At 43.6% G+C, this 20,207-nt stretch overlaps 1 protein-coding gene and 1 long non-coding RNA gene across 2 annotated transcripts in view; both read left to right on the top strand.

Moving 5' to 3' along the window:
- Positions 1 to 20,207, top strand: part of LOC137422393 (adhesion G protein-coupled receptor B3) — a 209,035-nt gene that overhangs the window by 92,674 nt on the left and 96,154 nt on the right. The window contains exons 6-10 of the mRNA XM_078773200.1: positions 4,734 to 4,835; positions 10,366 to 10,472; positions 14,155 to 14,343; positions 15,988 to 16,056; positions 16,245 to 16,353. Of these exons, the coding sequence (XP_078629326.1) occupies positions 4,734 to 4,835; positions 10,366 to 10,472; positions 14,155 to 14,343; positions 15,988 to 16,056; positions 16,245 to 16,353 (576 nt within the window). The remainder of the gene's footprint in view (positions 1 to 4,733; positions 4,836 to 10,365; positions 10,473 to 14,154; positions 14,344 to 15,987; positions 16,057 to 16,244; positions 16,354 to 20,207) is intronic.
- Positions 18,512 to 18,974, top strand: LOC144891022 (uncharacterized). The gene is made up of 2 exons (XR_013622657.1): positions 18,512 to 18,559; positions 18,666 to 18,974. It is a non-coding gene; the product is annotated as an uncharacterized LOC144891022 (long non-coding RNA).

Here is a 20,207-nt window from a genome sequence, read left to right as displayed (position 1 = left end):
GCCTCCGCGTCGAGGCCGCCCCCCGGCGGTCGGACCCCCGGCACCCCCCCAGCCCCGCCGTCCCACTACCCCCCAGCCCTGCACCCATCGCCAGGGGGCGTTTCGGCCAGGTCATCCGGCTTCCCCGCAAACTCACCCTTCAGGTGCGCGGGAATTCTGGGGGGGCGCGTGTGGCGGGCACACGGGGCAATAATTCCGCGCACCAGTGGGTGGCGCGAGCGTCCAGGCGGGGAACGAAAACGCATGCCCCGCCTTTCGACCGGTCGGCCACGCCCGGGGACAAGGCGTGGCCTCGGGACATATATGCGGGCTCTAAGGTCGAGCCCGCCCAGTGCTGAAATGCGAGCTCTTAATAAAGACTCTTTGTTTGTACCAACGTGGTGTGGCCTACCTCTCTGGCAATCGAGTCGTGTGTGCACAGCACCACACTATATACTTTTGCAAGTATATAGCACCCTTCTATCTGGCGAAAACCAAAATGTCTATTTTCGTTGCAGCATACATGATACAAAATGACATTTTTTAAATTAAAGATTTCAATTAAACTTCTTTAAAGTATATGTGCACATCTATACCTATCTATAATTCCAGTAATCTCTGTGTGTATGTGTGTGTGTATGTGTGTGTGTATGTGTGTGTGTATGTGTGTCTGTGACCGCTGTTTCTTGACAACCACGGGTCCGATATACTTGAAACTTGCCAGGTATATTGCTGGGGACCTGAGGATGTGCCTTTTCAAGGTTTCATATTAATCGGAGAAGTAGTTACCGAGCTATGTCCAAAAAACGATTCAACCAATCAGAGAGCAGCAAGCTATCACGTGTGCCGAACGTGGCGAACAGACTCTGCCTCGGACGGCACATTTGAGAGCGTATTCATTTATTTCACGTTGGCAAACTATGTTGGCGCTATGTTGGCGTTAAACTATGTTTTAAAACTAATTAAAACTAATTTGCGATTCATCGTAACTGCGATATGCGACCTTCCGGACAGTCAAATGAGGACGTCACTTCCGGACTTACGGATAGTCATAGTGACGACGTACTGATGCTGAACGTGGCGAGCAGACGCTGTAAGGTACGATCGATTGTAGTACACGTTTATAATAACTCTGCCGATACAGGCCCGATTAACTGCAGCGCCATCCGAGCTGCGGCGTCGGGACGATACATTCATTGTACGGTCACATCACGCACTTACGGGCACGCCCATGGGCCCATGGGCACGCCCATGCATGCATGGGCGAAGACATTTTTTTTTTTTTTTGGCAAGGAACGGGCACCCACGTACGGGCACGTCCTAGTATATAAAACACAGTTTGTGTGTGTGTGTGTGTGTGTGTGTGTGTGTGTAATGTTACCGATAGACTCCTAAACGGAGAGGCTCACGTGCTTGATATTTGGCATAGACATGGCCAATGAGCCTGGGAAGAACATGGCCTACCTCAAAATATTTGACGAGATCCATATTTTTTATTCATATTTACCTCAGCGCATTTCAGCGAGGAATATTATACACGGAATCTGAGCCGGTGTTAGAGCAGCGCGCTGATTCGCTCAGAGCGATCACGTGATGTTCCATTCCCGCCGCCAGACCATCTATATATATAAAACACAGTTTGTGTGTGTGTGTGTGTGTGTGTGTGTAATGTTACCGATAGACTCCTAAACGGAGAGGCTCATGTGCTTGATATTTGGCATAGACATGGCCATTGAGCCTGGGAAGAACATGGCCTACCTCAAAATATTTGACGAGATCCATATTTTTTATTCATATTTACCTCAGCGCATTTCAGCGAGGAATATTATACACGGAATCTGAGCCGGTGGCAGAGCAGCGCGCTGATTCGCTCAGAGCGATCACGTGATGTTCCATTCCCGCCGCCAGACCATATATATATATATATAAAACACAGTTTGTGTGTGTGTGTGTGTGTGTGTGTGTAATGTTACCGATAGACTCCTAAACGGAGAGGCTCACGTGCTTGATATTTGGCATAGACATGGCCATTGAGCCTGGGAAGAACATGGCCTACCTCAAAATATTTGACGAGATCCATATTTTTTATTCATATTTACCTCAGCGCATTTCAGCGAGGAATATTATACACGGAATCTGAGCTGGTGGCAGAGCATCCCCGCCACCAGACCATTGAACATAAAACACAGTTTGTGTGTGTGTAATGTAATGTTACCTCCCCTCCCCCCTCCCTTCCCCCCTCCATCCTCCCCTTCCCCCCCTTCCCCTTCCCCCTCCCTTCCCCCTCCACCCTACCTTCCCCCTCCACCCTACCCCCTCCCCTTTCCCCCTCCCCTTCCCCCCTTCCTCTCCCCCTTCCCCACTTACCCTCCCTCTCCCCCTCCCCTTCCCCCACCCCTCCCCCTTCCCCCACCTCCCCCCTCCCCTCACCCTCCTCCCCCCTCCCCTCCCCCTCCCTCCCCTCCCCTTCCCCTCCCTCCCCTCCCCTCCCCCTCCCTCCCCTCCCCTCCCCCCTCCCCCTCCCCCTCCCCCTCCTCTCCACTCCCCTTCCCCCTCCTCTCCCCTCCCCTCACCCTCCGACCCCTCCCCTCCCCCTCCCTCCCTCCCCTCCCCTCCCCTTCCCCTCCTCCCCTCCCCTCCCCTTCCCCTCCTCCCCTCCTCTCCCCTTCCCCTCCTCTCCCCTCCCCTCCCCTCCCCCCTCTTCTCCCCTCCCCCCTCTCCTCCTCTCCCCCCAATTTCCTTCCCCTCCCCTGCCCGGCAATGCCGGGTACTTCTGCTAGTAACCTATAAAATAAGAATGAAGAAATATCTCTCGGCAATTTCCCGTCTGTGTTATTTGGGCGGTGTATAATATACCGTGCCAATCTCAGCAACTTCCCATGTGTGTGTGAATTTTCTCAACTATTGCTGAAACTGAGTCTAAAACCATCGATAAAAATTGAATCAGATGGTGAATTAGAGTCGAGATAAAGCCGTGAGAGAGACTCAATGGACTTTATGTTACAGGCCTTTGAAATGCATTTTGTTCTATAAAAGGTAACTTTCATCGAATTTTCTTCCCGTTTTTTGCAACCGAGTCTAAAACCATGTTAGCGACTGTGAAAAATGAAATGAGATATCGAATTAGAGTTTGAATAAAAGTGTGAGAGAGAGTCATTTCTGCAAAAGTATTCAGCCCCTTAGGTCATTACTTTGTGAAAGCACCTTTTGCAGCAATAACTGCTATATAAGTCTTTTTGGGTAGGTCTCCTAAGATAAGTGAGTTGCACCTTCAAAATCCTTAGATAAGTGGGAGAGCTTAATTTTTACGGTGTAGCCTGTAGGGCAATGCCATCTGGGGCAGCATTTGTTTCTCCACCCGGTATATGTATGTATTTGTATATCCCTCACTAATGTCCAGCAATCAGAGCTGAGGATCTGGTCACATGACAAGGGGACAGCATTTTGTAATCATTACAGTTGCATATTGTACTCAAAGGAAATATAATAACCTTCTGTGGAATGGTTTGGGGTCCCAGCGGGTGTTGTAAGGTAGGTAGGAGGTTTCAGAAATTCCTCAATACAATTATTATTTTGAAATGTGATCGACAAGGACCTTGCTCCTGAATCCGGAAGTGAACAGATGGCAAGGGTTCGTTGGTTTGATAATAACTCGATACAATCATGATTTAACATTTTATTTTGATATAATAATACCGTAGTATTAATTTGTGATTGGAATGATGAATGAATGAAATGAAATGCTGTTTGGAATGAAAATATAGAGATATTGAGTTTGAAGCAGAATGAGGAAATGACGTCAGAATTTCCATCCGTGACATTTGCAGATTCTCCATTTGCAGTTTCACCATTTTTAGTTTTGCTGTTAACTGGATAAAGCAACATTAGACTGGGTATGCTTTTTATCGAAGTCCTTCACGAACCTGCTGTCAATGCCTGACGTTCGACTGAAGGAAGGTGACACAGGAATTTGGATTTTATTGAAATTTTAAAAAATACTAATATTACTTGCTAAATGCTGACTGGTATCCCACCCTCCCCCCACCCCCCCCCCCCCCCCCCCCAGGTCATACTATCCTCCTCAACTAAAGTATCAAACAAGCCCGGCTACGCCTTTGTTAGACTAGCTATTGGTCTTGTTAAGTTGAAACCACTGATTACATACAGGTGAAACCTATTGCACTTGTTTTCTTAACCGTTCAAACAACTATTTGGCTCCACAATGATGTCAGGCTAATTTGGCAAAGTTGTTGAATACTTATGCAATATAGAATCATCTGATTTTCTCTTGTTAATCTAACTTATTCACATCTTATCTGCATTTTATAGCTTTATCACTTTGGAGTAGTTTGTGAAGACTCTATATATTAAGTTTGATTTGAAAGTGTAATGAAATAAGCTCGAGTGGCATCAAAATATGAAAACTTTGGAGGGGGTTGAATACTTTTGCAGGTTGTTGTGTGTGTATATATGTATATATACAAACTAATAATGTCCCTCTTCCTGTATTTGTGTTCTCCTCTACACTCTTCCCCCATCCAGTGAAATTAAATAGATAGGGTGATATATTGGAAGTTGATATAGCACAGGTGTGATGGACCAATTCATCTCCTCTTGTGTTTTAGTTCCTTGTATATCCTTATATGTTTTCCATATACCAAATGGATGCACAGCATGCACAATCAAATGAAGGGGCCCATGTTTTCCACTTGAAAGACTTCCCTAATTGCAACTTGGTATGATCTCGCCCACAGCCTCACATGAGCTTTGTCATGAAGAGTCCTGGGGATCTAAAACTTGGCAAGAAACGCTCTTTGGCAATGTTGCCTACAGCCAGTGTCCTGTTGATGCTATCGGTGGGTCATAACTCTACATTTTCCTTTCCTTCACCTTGTGTTTCTCCTCCCCTGACTTTCTTTCCATTATCGTTATTATTCATTGCTGTTGACATACTGGATAGGTGATTCCTTTCTCACGTCAATAGGTCAGTTTGATCTTGTATATGCAATAAGGCAAAACTACCTTAAAAATGCAATATTGAGAATGACGGGTGTGACACGACAGTGCAGAGATAGTGCACTTACCTTTGATCTGTCTATTCTGTGTTTGATGCCTGACCTGATCTGTTTGATCTGCTTCGCAGGCCCTGGCTTTACATCACAAAGTGCACCGTCCCTCACAGAGACTTTAAACTGGATGTCCCGTCTGCTAGCATTAGTTGGTGGATATTAAAGATCCCAAGATGTCTTTTGTGAAGTGTGGGCGATGTGTGGGCGATGAAGTGTGGACCAGGAAAATTGACAGATTACAAACTCCTGCCATCGCCAGTCAAATGTCAGGCCTGGCCAGCCGGATGTGAAAGATAGTCTAAGCCTCCTCTTCAGCCAGCTCCACAGCATGATGGGCTTAATTATTGTCATTAAATAAGTAGTAGTAGTAGTAGTAGTGGTTGTGGTAGTAGCAGTGTAGAAGATAAGGCCCTTAGAAAAGACTTGGTCGTTGTGTTGAGGAATCCTGGTAAAAATTTTAATTTGGCCTTTGCAACAGTGTTCTCGATTCTCCCTTCTCACAGGTCAGAGTACCATAGGAGTCAAATATCTCATATAATCTACATGTAGACTCGATACAACCTTCCCAGTAATTTTAGCCGATCACAAGACCTTGCTCACATAGCCTGGGTCAGATGGTTCGGACATTTGACTCCAAACCACTCCAAGCGGTCATTTCCAAACCACTCCAAGCACAGTCCTATAAAATACAGTCTTGCTTCCTTTAATGTACACAGTAAGAAAATATAGCAAAGCCTGCATATCACTTCAAACATAAAGTAACTTTGTAGTTTATTACCCCAGCAGGAGGAGAGGGTATATTGCATTTGGGTCCGTTTGTCTGTTTGTTTTGTCTGTTTGTTTGTTACTTGCCGGAAAAGATTCCGGCAAGTATGTTGGTTGGTTGGTTTGTCTGTTTGTCTGTCTGTCTGTCTGTTTGTGCGCAGTACTACGTCTACATCGTTGCACATGGAATCGCCATACTTTACACACATATTTGTCTTGCCCTGGAATAGACTGTGCCCAATTTTTAACTCTCTCGTCCCAAGGCCTCCATTATGACGTCATAATTCGATAATTCGACAAGTACAAAACTTCATCCAAGCAAGATGCAATTTCTTGAGCGCCATGACGGCATAAACTGGTGGAGAAAAAAATAAATAATGATGACGTCATCGGTCACGTGGCTCGGGCGCCATCTTGGAAAAACCGAAAAACTTTGCACCTCCATATCTCCAATAGTGCTGAATAGAAAAAATTGAGACATGGCTCATTGTAAAGAACTCTCCATGGGAAATAAAATATGCTAATGATGATGTCATAGGTGCCGCCATTATGACGTCATAATTCACAAGTACAAAATTTCATCCGATCACAATGAAATTTCTTGAGCATAATCTAGGAATAAATTGGCTGAGAAAACAAATAGCGATGACGTCATCGTTCACGTGGTTCGGTCGCCATATTTGTCCAAAATGGCCGATAAAAAAGTACATTCCGGCAAGTCCTCGATCTCTGACCGATTTTTCATCTGTTTGTTACTTGCCGGAAAAGATTCCAGCAAGTATGTTGATCGGTTGGTTTGTCTGTTTGTCTGTCTGTCTGTTTGTTCGCAGTACTACATCTACACCGTTGCAGGTGGAATCGCCAAACTTTACACACATATTTGTCTTGCCCTGGAATAGACTGTGCCCAATTTTTAACTCTCTCGGCCCAAGGCCTCCATTATGACGTCATAATTCGACAATTACAAAACGTCATCCATTGAAGATGCAATTTCTTGAGCGCCATGTCGGCATAAATTGGTGGAGAAAAAAATAATGATGACGTCATCGGTCACGTGGTTCGGCCGCCATCTTGGAAAAACCCAAAAACTTTGCACCTCTATATCTCCGAAAGTGCTGAATAGAAAAAATTGAGACATGGCTCATTGTAAAGAACTCTCCATGGGGAATAAAATAATTATGTTAATGATGATGTCATGGGTGCCTCCATTATGATGTCATAATTCGTCAAGTACAAAACATCATCCGATCTGCATGACGCTCTGCATGACATCTTCTTGTTTGTTTGTTTGTCTGTTTGTCCGCACAGAATAAATATGATTTTCTCTGCAACCGTTGGTCTGATTGACAGGAAATTTTCACCATAGGTACGTCTCCTCCTGTATAATTTTTGAAATGATAATTATGATGTCATAGATCACGTGGAATTTGCGCCATCTTGGAAAAACCGAAAAATTTGCACCTCTATATCTCCGAAAACACCGCATATAAAAAAACGAGACATGGCATATTGTAAAGAACTCTCCATGGGGAATAAAATATGTTAATGATGATGTCATATGTGACTCCATTATGACGTCATAATTCTACAAGTACAAAACTTTATCCGATCAAGATGAAATTTATTGAGCGTCATCTAGGGATAAATTGGTGGAGAAAAAAAAAGAATTATGAAGTCATAGGTCACGTGGTTCGGCCGCCATATTTGTTTTTAACACAAAAGCCTTAAAAACCACTGAACACACATCCTGGCGAGGGTCTGCAGTCTCTGATTGCTCTTTCTTGTTTTACCTTTGTGACAGACCTGTGCGTGAATGAATGATCGTTTGAAGGCCATTTTCCCCGCTCGAGCGGGGGTTAGCCTTGTGGGCCCCATGACAATCATGGTTCCCTGTTTGAGGTAATGTTCTTATGCGTGGATAACACCAAACTCACAATATCAGAACCATGGAATTTGAACTCTTGTGTGTTGGACGAGCTTCCAGGTTGTTTTCTGCAGCAATGCTTAGTCTGGCATAACTGCATTTTACAGGACTCTAGATTGCCATGATTATCGTGTCCCAAAAGCCCAGTTTCTGGAAGTGCATCTCCCACGCCATTTATGCCTTGAGGAAAATGGTTGGAACAAGATTTTTCAAAGTTTGCAAATAAAAAAGAATCACAGGAAGTCATAGATACCCCTCCTCATTCCATCTCTATCTCCATCTCTACAGTTGTGGTGCTGTACCAGAAATATGCTGGGGGTGTAGAAGGTGGGGAAGGATTAAGGGAACTAGTGGGTGTTGAAGGAAGTACAATATAAAGACAGTGAGGGAGATCGGGCACAAAACAAGGTGATAGTGTGAAAAGATGGCGAAGCGAAGGGCCGGGTAAGCATTTCCCCTAAAGAGGCTGGTGGCAACATCCGTGCAGACAGTGCAAGATGAATCCGGTAATTACACACACCTACAGAGGCTGCTCACACTTTCATGCTGTCAAGTCAGAAAAAATATTTATCTACTTTCTGCAGAACCCTGACTCCGGTATTCCTTTTAGTACACTACAATTACACAAAAATGGAAAAATGGTCAAGCTAAAAGAGCCGGGCTGGGCTTCCTGGGATGCAAAGAACCAGTATGGATGTATCACTGTATCAGTCAGACAAGTAAATGCATAAAATTGCAAAATCGGGTTTTATCGCTCTAAACAACACATTAGTTAAGCGGGACATTTTTATGCCTTTGTTGATGAAGTCGCCGAAGGCATTATGTTTTCAGGTTGTCCGTCTGTCCTTCCGTGATAGGTTTTCATTACCATGATAACTTGAGAACAGCAAAAGGGATCTTAGTCAAACTTGGCACAGGTATGTATAATGATGTAAAGATGAACTGATTAGATTTTGGGGTCATGAGGTCAAAGGGCAAAGGTCAGAGGTCATGTTAGGTAAAAATACTGTTACCGCGATAACTTGAGAACGGCTGAAGTGATCTAATTCAAACTTAGTACAGGCATGTAAAATGATGTAAAGATTAAGTGATTATATTTTGGGGTCAAAGCTCAAAGGTCAAATCTGTAATAGGTCTATAACTTGAGAACGGCTGAAGTGATCTAAATCAAACTTGGGACAGGTATGTATAATGTTGTAAAGATTAAATGATTCGATTTTGGGGTCATAGGTCAAAGGTCAAAGTCTGTCATAGGTCTATAACTTGAGAACAGCTGAAGTGATCTCATTCAAACTTGGTACAGGTATGTATAATGATGTAAAGATTAATTGATTGGATTTTGGGTTCAAGAGGTCAAAGGTTAAAAGTCAAAGTCTGTAATAGGTCTATAACTTGAGAATGGCTAAAGGGATCTAATTAAAACTTGGTACAGATATGTATAATGATGTAAACATTAACTGTAAATATTTTGGGGTCCCGAGGTCAAAGGCTAACGGTCAGAGGTCATGTCAGGTAAAATGTGCTAACTTGGGCACAGCTGAATGAATTTAAATCAAACTTGATACAAGTATTATAATGATGTAATAATATGGGCGGAGGCATATCAGTCGACGTCCTGACGTCGAAGAGTGCCGTTTTAGTTATTATCTTCTAGGATTTTTATGGTGCAGCTTTATAAGCCACATTTAATGCATATCCGTGCTGTAATACAATCTTGTTACCCCACTCATTCAAAGGAGAAAAGCGGAGTTAAGCAAATTTCCGCTCTGTCTGTCTGTCTGTCCTTCTGTCTACAAATATCAGTTTATGATCGATGAACTACTTCATTTCAATTGAATGTTATTTTTTTGAACATTAATCGGAACAAGAATCGGAAAACAAATCTGTAGTTTAACAGTACTTTGGCTCTGAATTTGTCCCGACCGCACATGCGCAGAGGAGGGACATAATCTTTTACTCTGTCTGTCTGTCAGTCAAAAAAAATAGAAAATCATTCCAAACAGGTAACTTTCTGTTTTTAAGGACATCAAAAAGGACACAAACAACAAGCACAAAAAACTCATGTAACGTTTAAAATAAGGTGGTGTATAAGACGCTGCATCAACGGTGATACACGTCTGGAAATCTTTTCTACGAACTTTAAAATCTTTATTTTATTTCAATTGAAATATTTTCTTGAAACCTGGAGAATACAAATCTACTTTTTGACAATTGGAAAACCCATCCGTTTAGCTATATTTGGACAAAATATTACAACGTTTTACGTCATCATGACCAATCAAATTTGCCTCTCGTGAACCTGCTCAAGTTATTTTTATATTATATTTTTCCTCCAATTGTATTATTATTATTATTTTTTTTTTGTATACAAGACTGCGCAGTTAAGGTGTTCTATGAACCCTCTAGTTGTTTTTAAAGTTATGACTCTATTGAGGCTAGATTATTTGATTATCATGCCACATTAGTACCATTATATTTTTGCATCCTTTTATGGACCCTACTTTTGGACCTTTATATGACTATTATGGCACATATATTTGGCTGCTCTCAAATATAGTTTATATAAATAGATTATGGTACATTTGTATGAGTCCACAATGACATGCTTGCATGACTCCATCGGCACAGGGACTATGAGCCGAAAGTGCCAGCTGTCTTCAGAAGGGGTTGCCGAGTGGGAAAAGCCCAGTTTCTGGAAGTGCATCTCCCACGACATCTACACCTTGAAGAAAATGGTAGGAACACGATTTGTCAAAGTTTTCAAATAAAAAAGTAATTACAGGAAGTCATAGATACCCCTCCCCTTTCCATCCCTCCCCTTACTCTTATCTCTTTCCAAACTCCTTCCCCTTTCCTCCCATGTCCCCCATAATTTACTTCCCTTCATTTTGTCTAATTTATCTTCTCTAATCCACCCCCCTCCTGCATCCACCCCCATCCCACCTTGTGTACATTCCTCCTCTTTCTCTTCTTATTTTATTGCATGCAGTACATGGCTGTGTGTAGAATCATTTGCTAGGGGGTGCAGCTGTGGTGCTGATGCCCCTTGTAGGTTAGAGCTGGATTTTGTAAGTTGTTCAGGGTGCCGGTGATAGTTTGCCTATTCTTCATGATGGATACCATAGGATCTTTAACTTTCAACAACTAATATTTGCAGATGGGATGCCCAGTTTAACCTTCATCCGAGGGACAGCACACAAATTGATGAATCGCACTACCTGCAATACGCCTAGGTGACAGTTTGTAGCGGAGTTGAGATTCGAACCTTGGCTAGACAGCTGAGGCATGAGCTAAAATACCTCTTGGCTATCCTGCCAGGCCTTGCATACATAATAATGAGGATTAGCATCTGCTGAAGAGAAGCACAAAACTTACATTGGAGGTGCCCATCAACATGGGTTGCAGTTTGAGCGTCACATAATTGATGTCAATGTAGTAAAAGAGGAAAGCACTCACCAGTCTAACTCAGTTGAACAGAATTGCAAAACAGGTGCCTGCCATGGAAGTTAATTTTGCTAATATGCCAAGTCAGGCTGGGCCAACCTGGATGAATTCGTCAATGTTGACGCAATTCAATTCCAAAAATACAATAAACATTTGGACGACGAATCATGGATTGAACAACTTGGCTGAAAAAGGTGAATGATTGTGGCAACGTTGTCCGGTAGATATACAGTATGTGGTTCTTGAGAAATATTGATTACATGACAACACAGTGAATGGTCTTCAATACGTTTTTGGAAGTATTCTCTCTCTCTCTCTGATGTACTATACTCTTCACAGAGTGGCAGTGCCATTGAAGCAGCTTCCTGAGCAAGGGTTATACTGGGTGGTTTGCCATTGCCTTCCCAGTCAGTAGCGAGGGCAGCACAAACATTGGGTCAGCACAACATTGTTGAATTATCCTGCCTGTGGAACAATAGGATGACAGTTTATAGCTGATTCAAACCCAGACTAGTCAGTACCTTTAGGCCATCCTGCCAGTCATTTGGAAGGATTAAGTTAAATACAAATTTCACAACAATAGCAATGAAAACTTGAGGTAGACATTGATGGCACATTACGGCAGCAAGCCTTCTTGATGCTCCGCAACCCAGTGACCCTTAAAAGAAGACCCAAACCGCTCCCCAATGACAGCTTGACATTGATGATTGAATGCTGCCTGACTTAATGTGCTTCCTTTACTGATGATAAGAAATTGCATCGGCAGAGAGTTTTCTGTGCAACAACAGAAAATAAGTCAAGATAACCTTGAACTCAATGCATGATGTGTACCTCTCTATCTTGAAATTGCCATTTATTGTGTTTGCAGCGGTAATGAGAGTCTATTTGCACTTCTTGTTTTTTTTGGGATACAGAGTCAAGGCTCGTAAGAGCTAACACATTACACACGACAACAGGCACAGACCCATAAAACATACAATATATAAAGGGAGTGGGGGACAAGAGGGGGAGGGAGAGGATAACATACAAGCACAACAACAGTAGAGAACAGGGACGTCGGTAGATCTGTGGAAGAGGGCTTGTGGGGGGTGGAGGGGGAGGGAGGAAGGGGTACACTGTATAAAACAAATTGACATAACTAGGAATTTCAGGAAAGAGGCGGATTTGAGATGTTTTAATGGGGGTGGAAAAGATCACGGTTTTGGATGGGGGATAATAGATGGTGGTGAACAGCTGTTTTGAAGACCTGGAGGGAGGAGTGGGATTGAACAGTGTGAGGGAGTTTGTTCCAGAGGTGGGAGAAAAGAGGAATGAAAGAGTGAAGGTGAGCAGAGAGTCTTGATTTTAGCAGTTTCACCAGAAGAGGGTTGCTTGCAGATCTTGTGCATCCTGCAAGAAAATTTGGGGGACAGAGCAGGGGGAGCAAGGCCGGAGAGGAGTCGGTAGAAGACAGAAAGACCACCAATCTGCCTGCATTGAGAGAGTGAAAGACCCTCAGAATCAGCTTCATCACGGGAGATACCAATGATTCTGAAAGCTTTGGTTTCAACAGCGTGAAGCCGAGCTAGGTGTGAGGCAGGAGCACCAGCCCAAACGGGAGAGCAATATTCCATTGAGCTGTGGATGAAAACTTTGTATGTGGTGAGGAGCTCAGAAGTGTCCAGAAAGGACTTTACACGATGGAGAATGCCGAGTCGGCGACTGGCTTTCGACGCCAGCTTGTAAATGTGGTTTTCCCAAGACAGATCAAGGCAGATAGTGAGACCCAAAAGCTTGAGTGACAGAACTTCTTCAAGAAGATTGTTCAGAATGTAGATGGAAAGGTTGTCCAGTCGGTCTTTACGGAGAGACAAAGTGAGAGCGTGAGATTTGTCAGGATTGAAAGACATGTTCCACTTGTTTGACCAGTTTGTGATATTCTCCAGGTCTGCAGAGAGTGGAGTCATCAGCAAAGAGATTGAGAGAATTTTCCAGAGGGTCGGAGAGATCATTAATGAAGACCAGAAAAAGCACAGGGCCCAGAACACTGCCTTGAGGAACTCCAGCCTGAACAGGAAGGGGAGATGAAAGAATTCCATTCAAGGCCACATGTTGACTGCAACTAGAGAGAAAGTCGGCAAGCCATGTGTGGAGGTTTCCATGGATACCATATGAGGAGAGTTTGGTGAGCAGAGCGGGGTGCCAGACCGTATCGAAGGCACGTGATATGTCAAGAGAGACAGCTCTGATTTTGTGTTTGGCATTGAGGGCCTCCATCCATTGTTGAGACAGCAGAAGCAGCATGTCCAGAGTAGAGTGACCTGGTCTGAAACCAAATTGATGATCGGAGATCAAGCCATTGGAGAAGAGGAAGGATTTGATATCAGATGCGATGATGGATTCCATGACCTTGCTGATTATTGGGAGCAGGCTGATTGGTCTGTAGTTGCAAGGATCTGTTTTTGCACCTTTTTTGTGTAAAGCAGTAATGTTAGCTGATTTCCAAGCTGATGGCAGATGACCTTGAGCAACAGAAAGGGTGAAGAGAACAGAGAGCGGGTGAGATAGAGCAGCAGAGCAGGATTTTAGGACCCGTGGGCTGATGCCGTCTTGTCCAGTTGCAGAATCAGAGTCGAGGTTTGACAGAAACTTCTCCACCTTGTTAGGAGGAAAGGACACGGAGTCCAGGAGCAGCTGGGTTCGACTGGGTAAGGTGGGTACAGAGAGAGATGGGTTTGGGACACAAGATTTTGAGGCAAACAATCTCACTTGCTGAGATTTTGCGGCAAACAATCTCACTTGCTGAGATTTTGCGGCAAACAATCTCACTTGTTGAGATTTTGCTTGTTTGGGTGGATATTATTAACTGAAGTTGTTTGTGCTCTGTAACTTATGTAGCCTGTGGACAATTTCCACAACCGTTCAGTCACAACCATAGTTTATAAAGCCATTGTGCAAACTTTCCATATTCCATCATTTTGTATTTATTTACAGATGAAAGATATGCACATCATCAGACAAGTGTCTGCACCCAGCATGTCTAAAGTTATCCAAGATCTGGCGGACACTTCTCGAGGACAGATCGTTTACAGTGGAGATATCCTGGCTTGCCTCGAGGTCTTACGGAACTTCACGGATACCTGTCGCCGCTTTCGTTACAAACCCAGCGAACACGACAGCAAGGTGTGAAAAACACATTTAATGATGGGAAAGATTACCTTTCTTTTCTCACCGCATTTTACAAGTGTCATCAACACAACAACAACAACAACAACAACATCAAGAATAAATAATTGATTGTTCAACTTTCTTTGACATAGTCCTCCTTGCATGAATAAAGATCACGAGTCGAATGAACCGCTGTGTCCATGAAATTGTGAAAGTGACTCAGAAACTGGAAACAATCTCCAATGGCTAGTTTCATGAATCACAACCCACAAGGGACAGTGCCCTTCGATCATGTAGATTGTTTGGGCAAAAAAGACTCAAATTGGAGGGCGTTTCAAATATTTATTCTTCATGAGGACAAAATAATTGGCACAAAACTGTTGATGCAAACGAAGTCTGTGTGGACAATAAGAGGGATTGGGAATTCCTAAAATAAATTCCACTTTGACATTACTGGTACACCGGCTCACTACGGGCACGACAGGGGGTCATGTTATTATCCTTATTATTATTGCCAATTATTATTACTATAACTTATGTTAGATCAGGTCATTGAAAAGATCATACCGCCCCTCACCATTCATAATTCCCGATAATAAAATTTACTTCCGTAAGGGTGTCGGGGTTTGGGGGGGGAAAGGGTGCAGGGGGCAATATCGCAGGTCACAAAACCCCTTGGAGAGTGGGGATATTGTTTCCTAATATCATTAGTATTATGCTATTATCATAGGTATTGTTATTACTTTTGTAATGAGAAGCGGCTTTGGAGAAAGGCCACAAAAAACTCCTTGGAAGAACTCCACGTTAGCGACAGGAAGGGTCGTGCTATTAACCCTTGTGGGGTATATAGACTAAAGTAGATCTACGATCAGGTGTGTTCGTCAACATGATAAGCATAGACTGATGTCCGGATTCCTCCAAACTTATTTCAGTTTAGTGTTAAACAGCATTAGCGACTGTTTAAAAAGGTAATCATACGTGTTTGTGGTTTATAATATTTTTACTTCTGGTGGAGATGCTCCCACGAAAACACTACGGTAAGATATTTATAAACATTAACACAGCGTTTGTTCAAGGAGGAAAAACCCCTTGGAGAGGTGGGACATTATTAGTATTAATATTGTTTTGTAATAACATTAATATTATGCTATTATCATTAGTTTTGTTATTAGAAGAGGCCTTGGGAAAATGTCACGATAAAGCTAGCTTAACACGTATATACACCTCAACAAGCAACCCCATTGGCGGGGAAAACCCCCTTTGGAAGGGGGGCAAATTATTTCGCTACAACCTCCATCATGTGATCCTTAGTGCTCCTGTCAAGTATGGTTGAGATTCGATAAGTAACGATGGAATGTATCGCGGTGAAAAAATCATCAGACAGACAGACAGACAGACACCAAATTGCATATTTTAGTGTGATGATGGGGTGTTATGTGTCGATCAATGACAAAAAAATCTCTTTATACATTTTAAATTCAGGCTGTAACACACCAACATGTGAAAAAACTCAAGGGGTGTGAACACGTTCTGAAGGCACCGTAAATGACACCATTTGCCCTCTCATCCAATGTTGAATGGGCTTTAGCTTAAGAGAATGCAGTCACGAGTTTCATACAAACAGAGCTTTTGCCGAGGTTGCTGTTTATGCTGTTGCAGAATTACATCCAGATTGTGAGTAACCTGCTGTCTGGAGACAATAAGATGAAATGGGATGACATCACTCAGGTGAGACAATTATTTATTTATTTATTTATTTGTTTGCTTTTGCACCTTCATGTTTGACCTGCAGTAAATATATTCATCACAATGAGATCACAAGTTCTGAACAAACTGTCACCTCGTAATTCACTTGCTTCTCTTGGCTCTTTTTGATTTCTAACCCTATTCCAATTGTGCTAACTCTTCTGCCTCAGAGCAATCCTGCAATCATGGACCTGGTTCCCATAATTGTAGATTTTGTCCATATATTGGGCTCCGGAGTGAAGTTTTCTCACATCGCCTACATCTTCAAGGAAAACCTTGGTAAGAATTCCCTGCGCCCGGACACACGTATTGCAAAAACGTGATTTCTTTCCTTTATCGCTTTCAATGATTCGTTGCTCGCATGACCGCGGATGAATGAGCCAGCAAAGGCCTATTATGCAAGAGGAAGACGAATGGTGTTAAAGTGATCTGTCGTCACTTGGAAGGCTTTTCGAATGGCGAAAAGAACGTGAACTCGACTCTTATCAACCAATACTGGCTTCCTTCGCCAAAATTATATTCACGAATATTCCACATTCTGCATGAGCATCCACAGTTTTATGGATGTCACGTGATGTACATTAACATCAGCTGAATGTAGGCTGTGACCTTTATATGTATTTTTTGCATTCTTGCCTCGCCAAAAGTTTCTCCAATCCTCACAAAATGGATTGCCTTGTTTGTGAAGGACCACACCGCACCGTAGGACGTGCGTAAGTAGAGTAAACAAGCCTTCGAACCAGCAGTAACAGTGCATGCGGGGCGGCATTGTGCGGAAATCGGATGAACAGAGCAGCCTTAGTGAAAGGATTTAAATATGAACTGTAACTGTCTTTGAAAATGACCTCTCACTCTCCCTGACCTCTGACCCGAGGTCTTTCCCCATGTTTTTTGAGTTACCACACACCTGTGCTTTTGCAGCGGAAATAGATCCCAACATGTCTTCACAAATCTGGGGGATTTTGTACACTCTTTCCGTATAGGGCTTGTTTTTATTGTACCAGATGTGTACCATGCCATACATGTGCCTCCCACATCAGTGAAATTGCACCATGATAAGGCAGGTTCCAACAACAATTTTGTAAACTATAAACTGCCAATTGGTGCCAAAAATGCATCGACGAGAGCCCGGTCCTTCCTATGCTCATTAACCATGTCTGCTAGCGGTAGTTGGTGAACTACAAAACGTTGGCGAGTTATTGGCACACTGGCCAAATTCCAAATTCTGGGGCGAAACTACAGGGGGCACTGGCGAACTCCCAGCAGTGATGGACACAAATGAATGAACCTTTGTTATTGCACTTGCAAGGTATATCTGTCGATAAGTGGAGGCTGGAGCTACTGTTATGTCTTTTTATTTCTGTTACGTGGATTGTGAGACAATTTTCCGAGGTCGTGTCCAGATTTTCCATGAGGGTGTTCACAGTTGGCTGTAATATGTGCTCAGGCTTCTTCTTCCTGAGGATCATTTAAAGAGCAAACTTGACTTGACTGATCACCTCTGTTTCTAGAAGCCTATAATCTTCTGCCTTCAGGTTTTAAATTTGAATCCACAACCTCTCTGGTTCCAGTCCAATTTCTTCGCCATATGTCCAGCATCCTGCCTCTCTTGGCCTATGGAGCTGTGACATTCATTCTAATGAGCATGGAAGCTTCAACAAGTTAACAACAGATTAATGCTGTACCTCACCACCTGAGCATACATGTGGACGAAAGTCGATGTGGTGATAAATTATTTACTGGGGTGAGACCAAACTGCAGTAAATATACCTTCGACGATGATTATGATCCTTCCCTTGAAAGGTCTTTGTACAACAAGGTAACAACAACACTAGGCCAATACCCCTGGGCGCTCACCTGGTAGAATAGAGCAGTATACTACACCGACTAGATGTATTTTAAACAGTATCAAGGTATTTTAAACCAATTTCAATGGTTGCTAGAAGACAGGGCAGCATGTAGAATCATACCAACATAATCATAACACATTAAACAAACAAACAAAAAAATACCTATTTTGGGGGGGCAACCCAGGGCAACCTCCCTCGCCAACCCCCCCCCCCCCTGTGTAAACCCCCCTAGAATCTGTTTAATACCATGAACATACCTACTTTGGGGGGGGCAACCCTCGGCAGACCCCCTTAGGGCCAGATTTTGTTTTATTACCATGAACAAACTTCGGTACATCATGGGTGATGAAGGTTGTGGTCAAGTTTCATCGAACTAGTGTGTGTAGTTTCAGAGGAGAAAGCAAATTCCTATTTTTGGGAGGTCAAACCTGGACCCAATTTGACCCCCGTTCGACCCCCTTAGGCTCCGATTTTTTTCATGCCGTGAACAAACTTGAGTTGCAACATAACAAAAATCATTTGTGCCAAGTTTGGTCACAATCCGATCAGCAGTATCGGAGCAGAAGTTGCAAGTGTTTACAGACTGACGGACGGATGATGCGCCATCACATAAGCTCCCCGGAACTACGTTATAGGTGAGTTAAAATGAACACATTTGCTCAAAATGTCTTTCTTCTATCATACCTTTTGGTTCCTCTTGACCTGGCCATGACCTTTCTTCATCTCCCTCCCTTCGTTTAGCTCTTTCATGGTCCTTGCCTCAAATGAAATCATGGCCTGCTGCAGCCAACGCCAGAGACTAGACAGACCGTCCCAGGAACTATACTGTGATGAAGAACCGATTGAACATATACAAAAGTGAAGCTGATAATGTATGGCTCTGAAATCATCCATGCGAGGCGACCGGCCTGCGGCTTTGTGCGTCAAGCATGAGGGAATCTTGGGAGGGGCGTTGTGCTATGTTCAGCATTATTAACGACTTTCTCATGGACCCATGACGTGATGTGCCGAGAGGTTTACTTGGTCAAATAAAGGCAGACATGCACTTTTGTTTTCTTTTTTTTCTTTTTTTTGGCAGAGATGCACTCACTTGCATCATTATTAATCTGAATGCAAAGGTATGAAGCAAAGAGAAACTGAAATCATATTACAAGAACTAGAAATTGCATCTTTTCTTTAATGCAGTTGTCGAGGCTTATGGCAGAGCAGAAAACAGTGGGCGAAGGGTCAACATACACAAAGAGGGAACAGCTGGAGAAGAATGCATGGACACACCACGGCATGAGCGGAGGAGCTGGATGTTAAAGGGGGTAATGGCATCTCAGTGGGTGTAGAAAAGCTCAGAGGAAGAAATAGTAGCGATCATGAGGTGGAAGCAGGCATCAGACTCGTCGACCTGAAGCAAAGAGTACATCAGACCATTATTTAATTATTATTTTTTCTTCATATTGTTACGGATTTATGTGAATTACTATTCAGGTCATTGCTTATTAATGTTTATTCGATTAAAGGTTGTTGTGATTAAAGGGTCAGGAGCCCTTCTGGGGAAAAGGAGACCGGAAACGGAAGAAGAAAAGACACGAGGTCCGGGAGAAGCGGCGATCTTCTTCCTCTTCCTCGCCGAGCTCCGACGCGAGCGGTATCGATATTGAGCAGCGTGGGGGACGCTGCGTTGGAAAGCCCGTCTGGCGAAAGGAGTTACCTGCACAGGGTAATTACCCATTTACACGTCAAGTCGCCGTGGGTTCGTGCACGGAACCAAGCGTCCGGCACAGTTCGCCTCACCGTCTACAAGGACGCGTACGGGTCGCACCTTGGGCCTCGCGCGCGTTGCAAGCCGCGCTTGGTTTTGCCCCGTTGCTTGGCAAGGAGGTGTGCGCTGCAGCAGCTGTCCCCGATACGAGACGTGCACGTTTGGAGCACGTCCGCCCGGGGTTCGTTCAACCGCCCGTGTGCGGAGAAGAGAGACATTGTGAGGGACAGTGACCCCAGTGGTCGTGAGTGGGGAAAGGGGGGGACACATATATAAGATGGCCATCTTTGTAATATTGATTGTTGATTGTTGATGGTTGTTGATTGCTCGGGGAATATATTATTGATTATTCCGGATCCTTGGTGTGGGGTTTCTTCTTGACCGGAATTCATATTGATTGCGTTACGAAAGCGTATAAACCATATATCTTTCTGGCGGGGTCCCTCCCACGGTCCGGGGGTCACCAAGACCAGGTAGTTACCGGGAGGACCACGTAACAGAAATTGGGGGCTCGTCCAAATTACAATTTG

Source organism: Myxine glutinosa, chromosome 2 (assembly GCF_964187855.1).
Source record: "Myxine glutinosa chromosome 2, kmMyxGlut1.1, whole genome shotgun sequence".
NCBI classification, from domain to species: domain Eukaryota; kingdom Metazoa; phylum Chordata; class Myxini; order Myxiniformes; family Myxinidae; genus Myxine; species Myxine glutinosa.
This window is presented reverse-complemented; position numbering and strand designations above follow the sequence as displayed.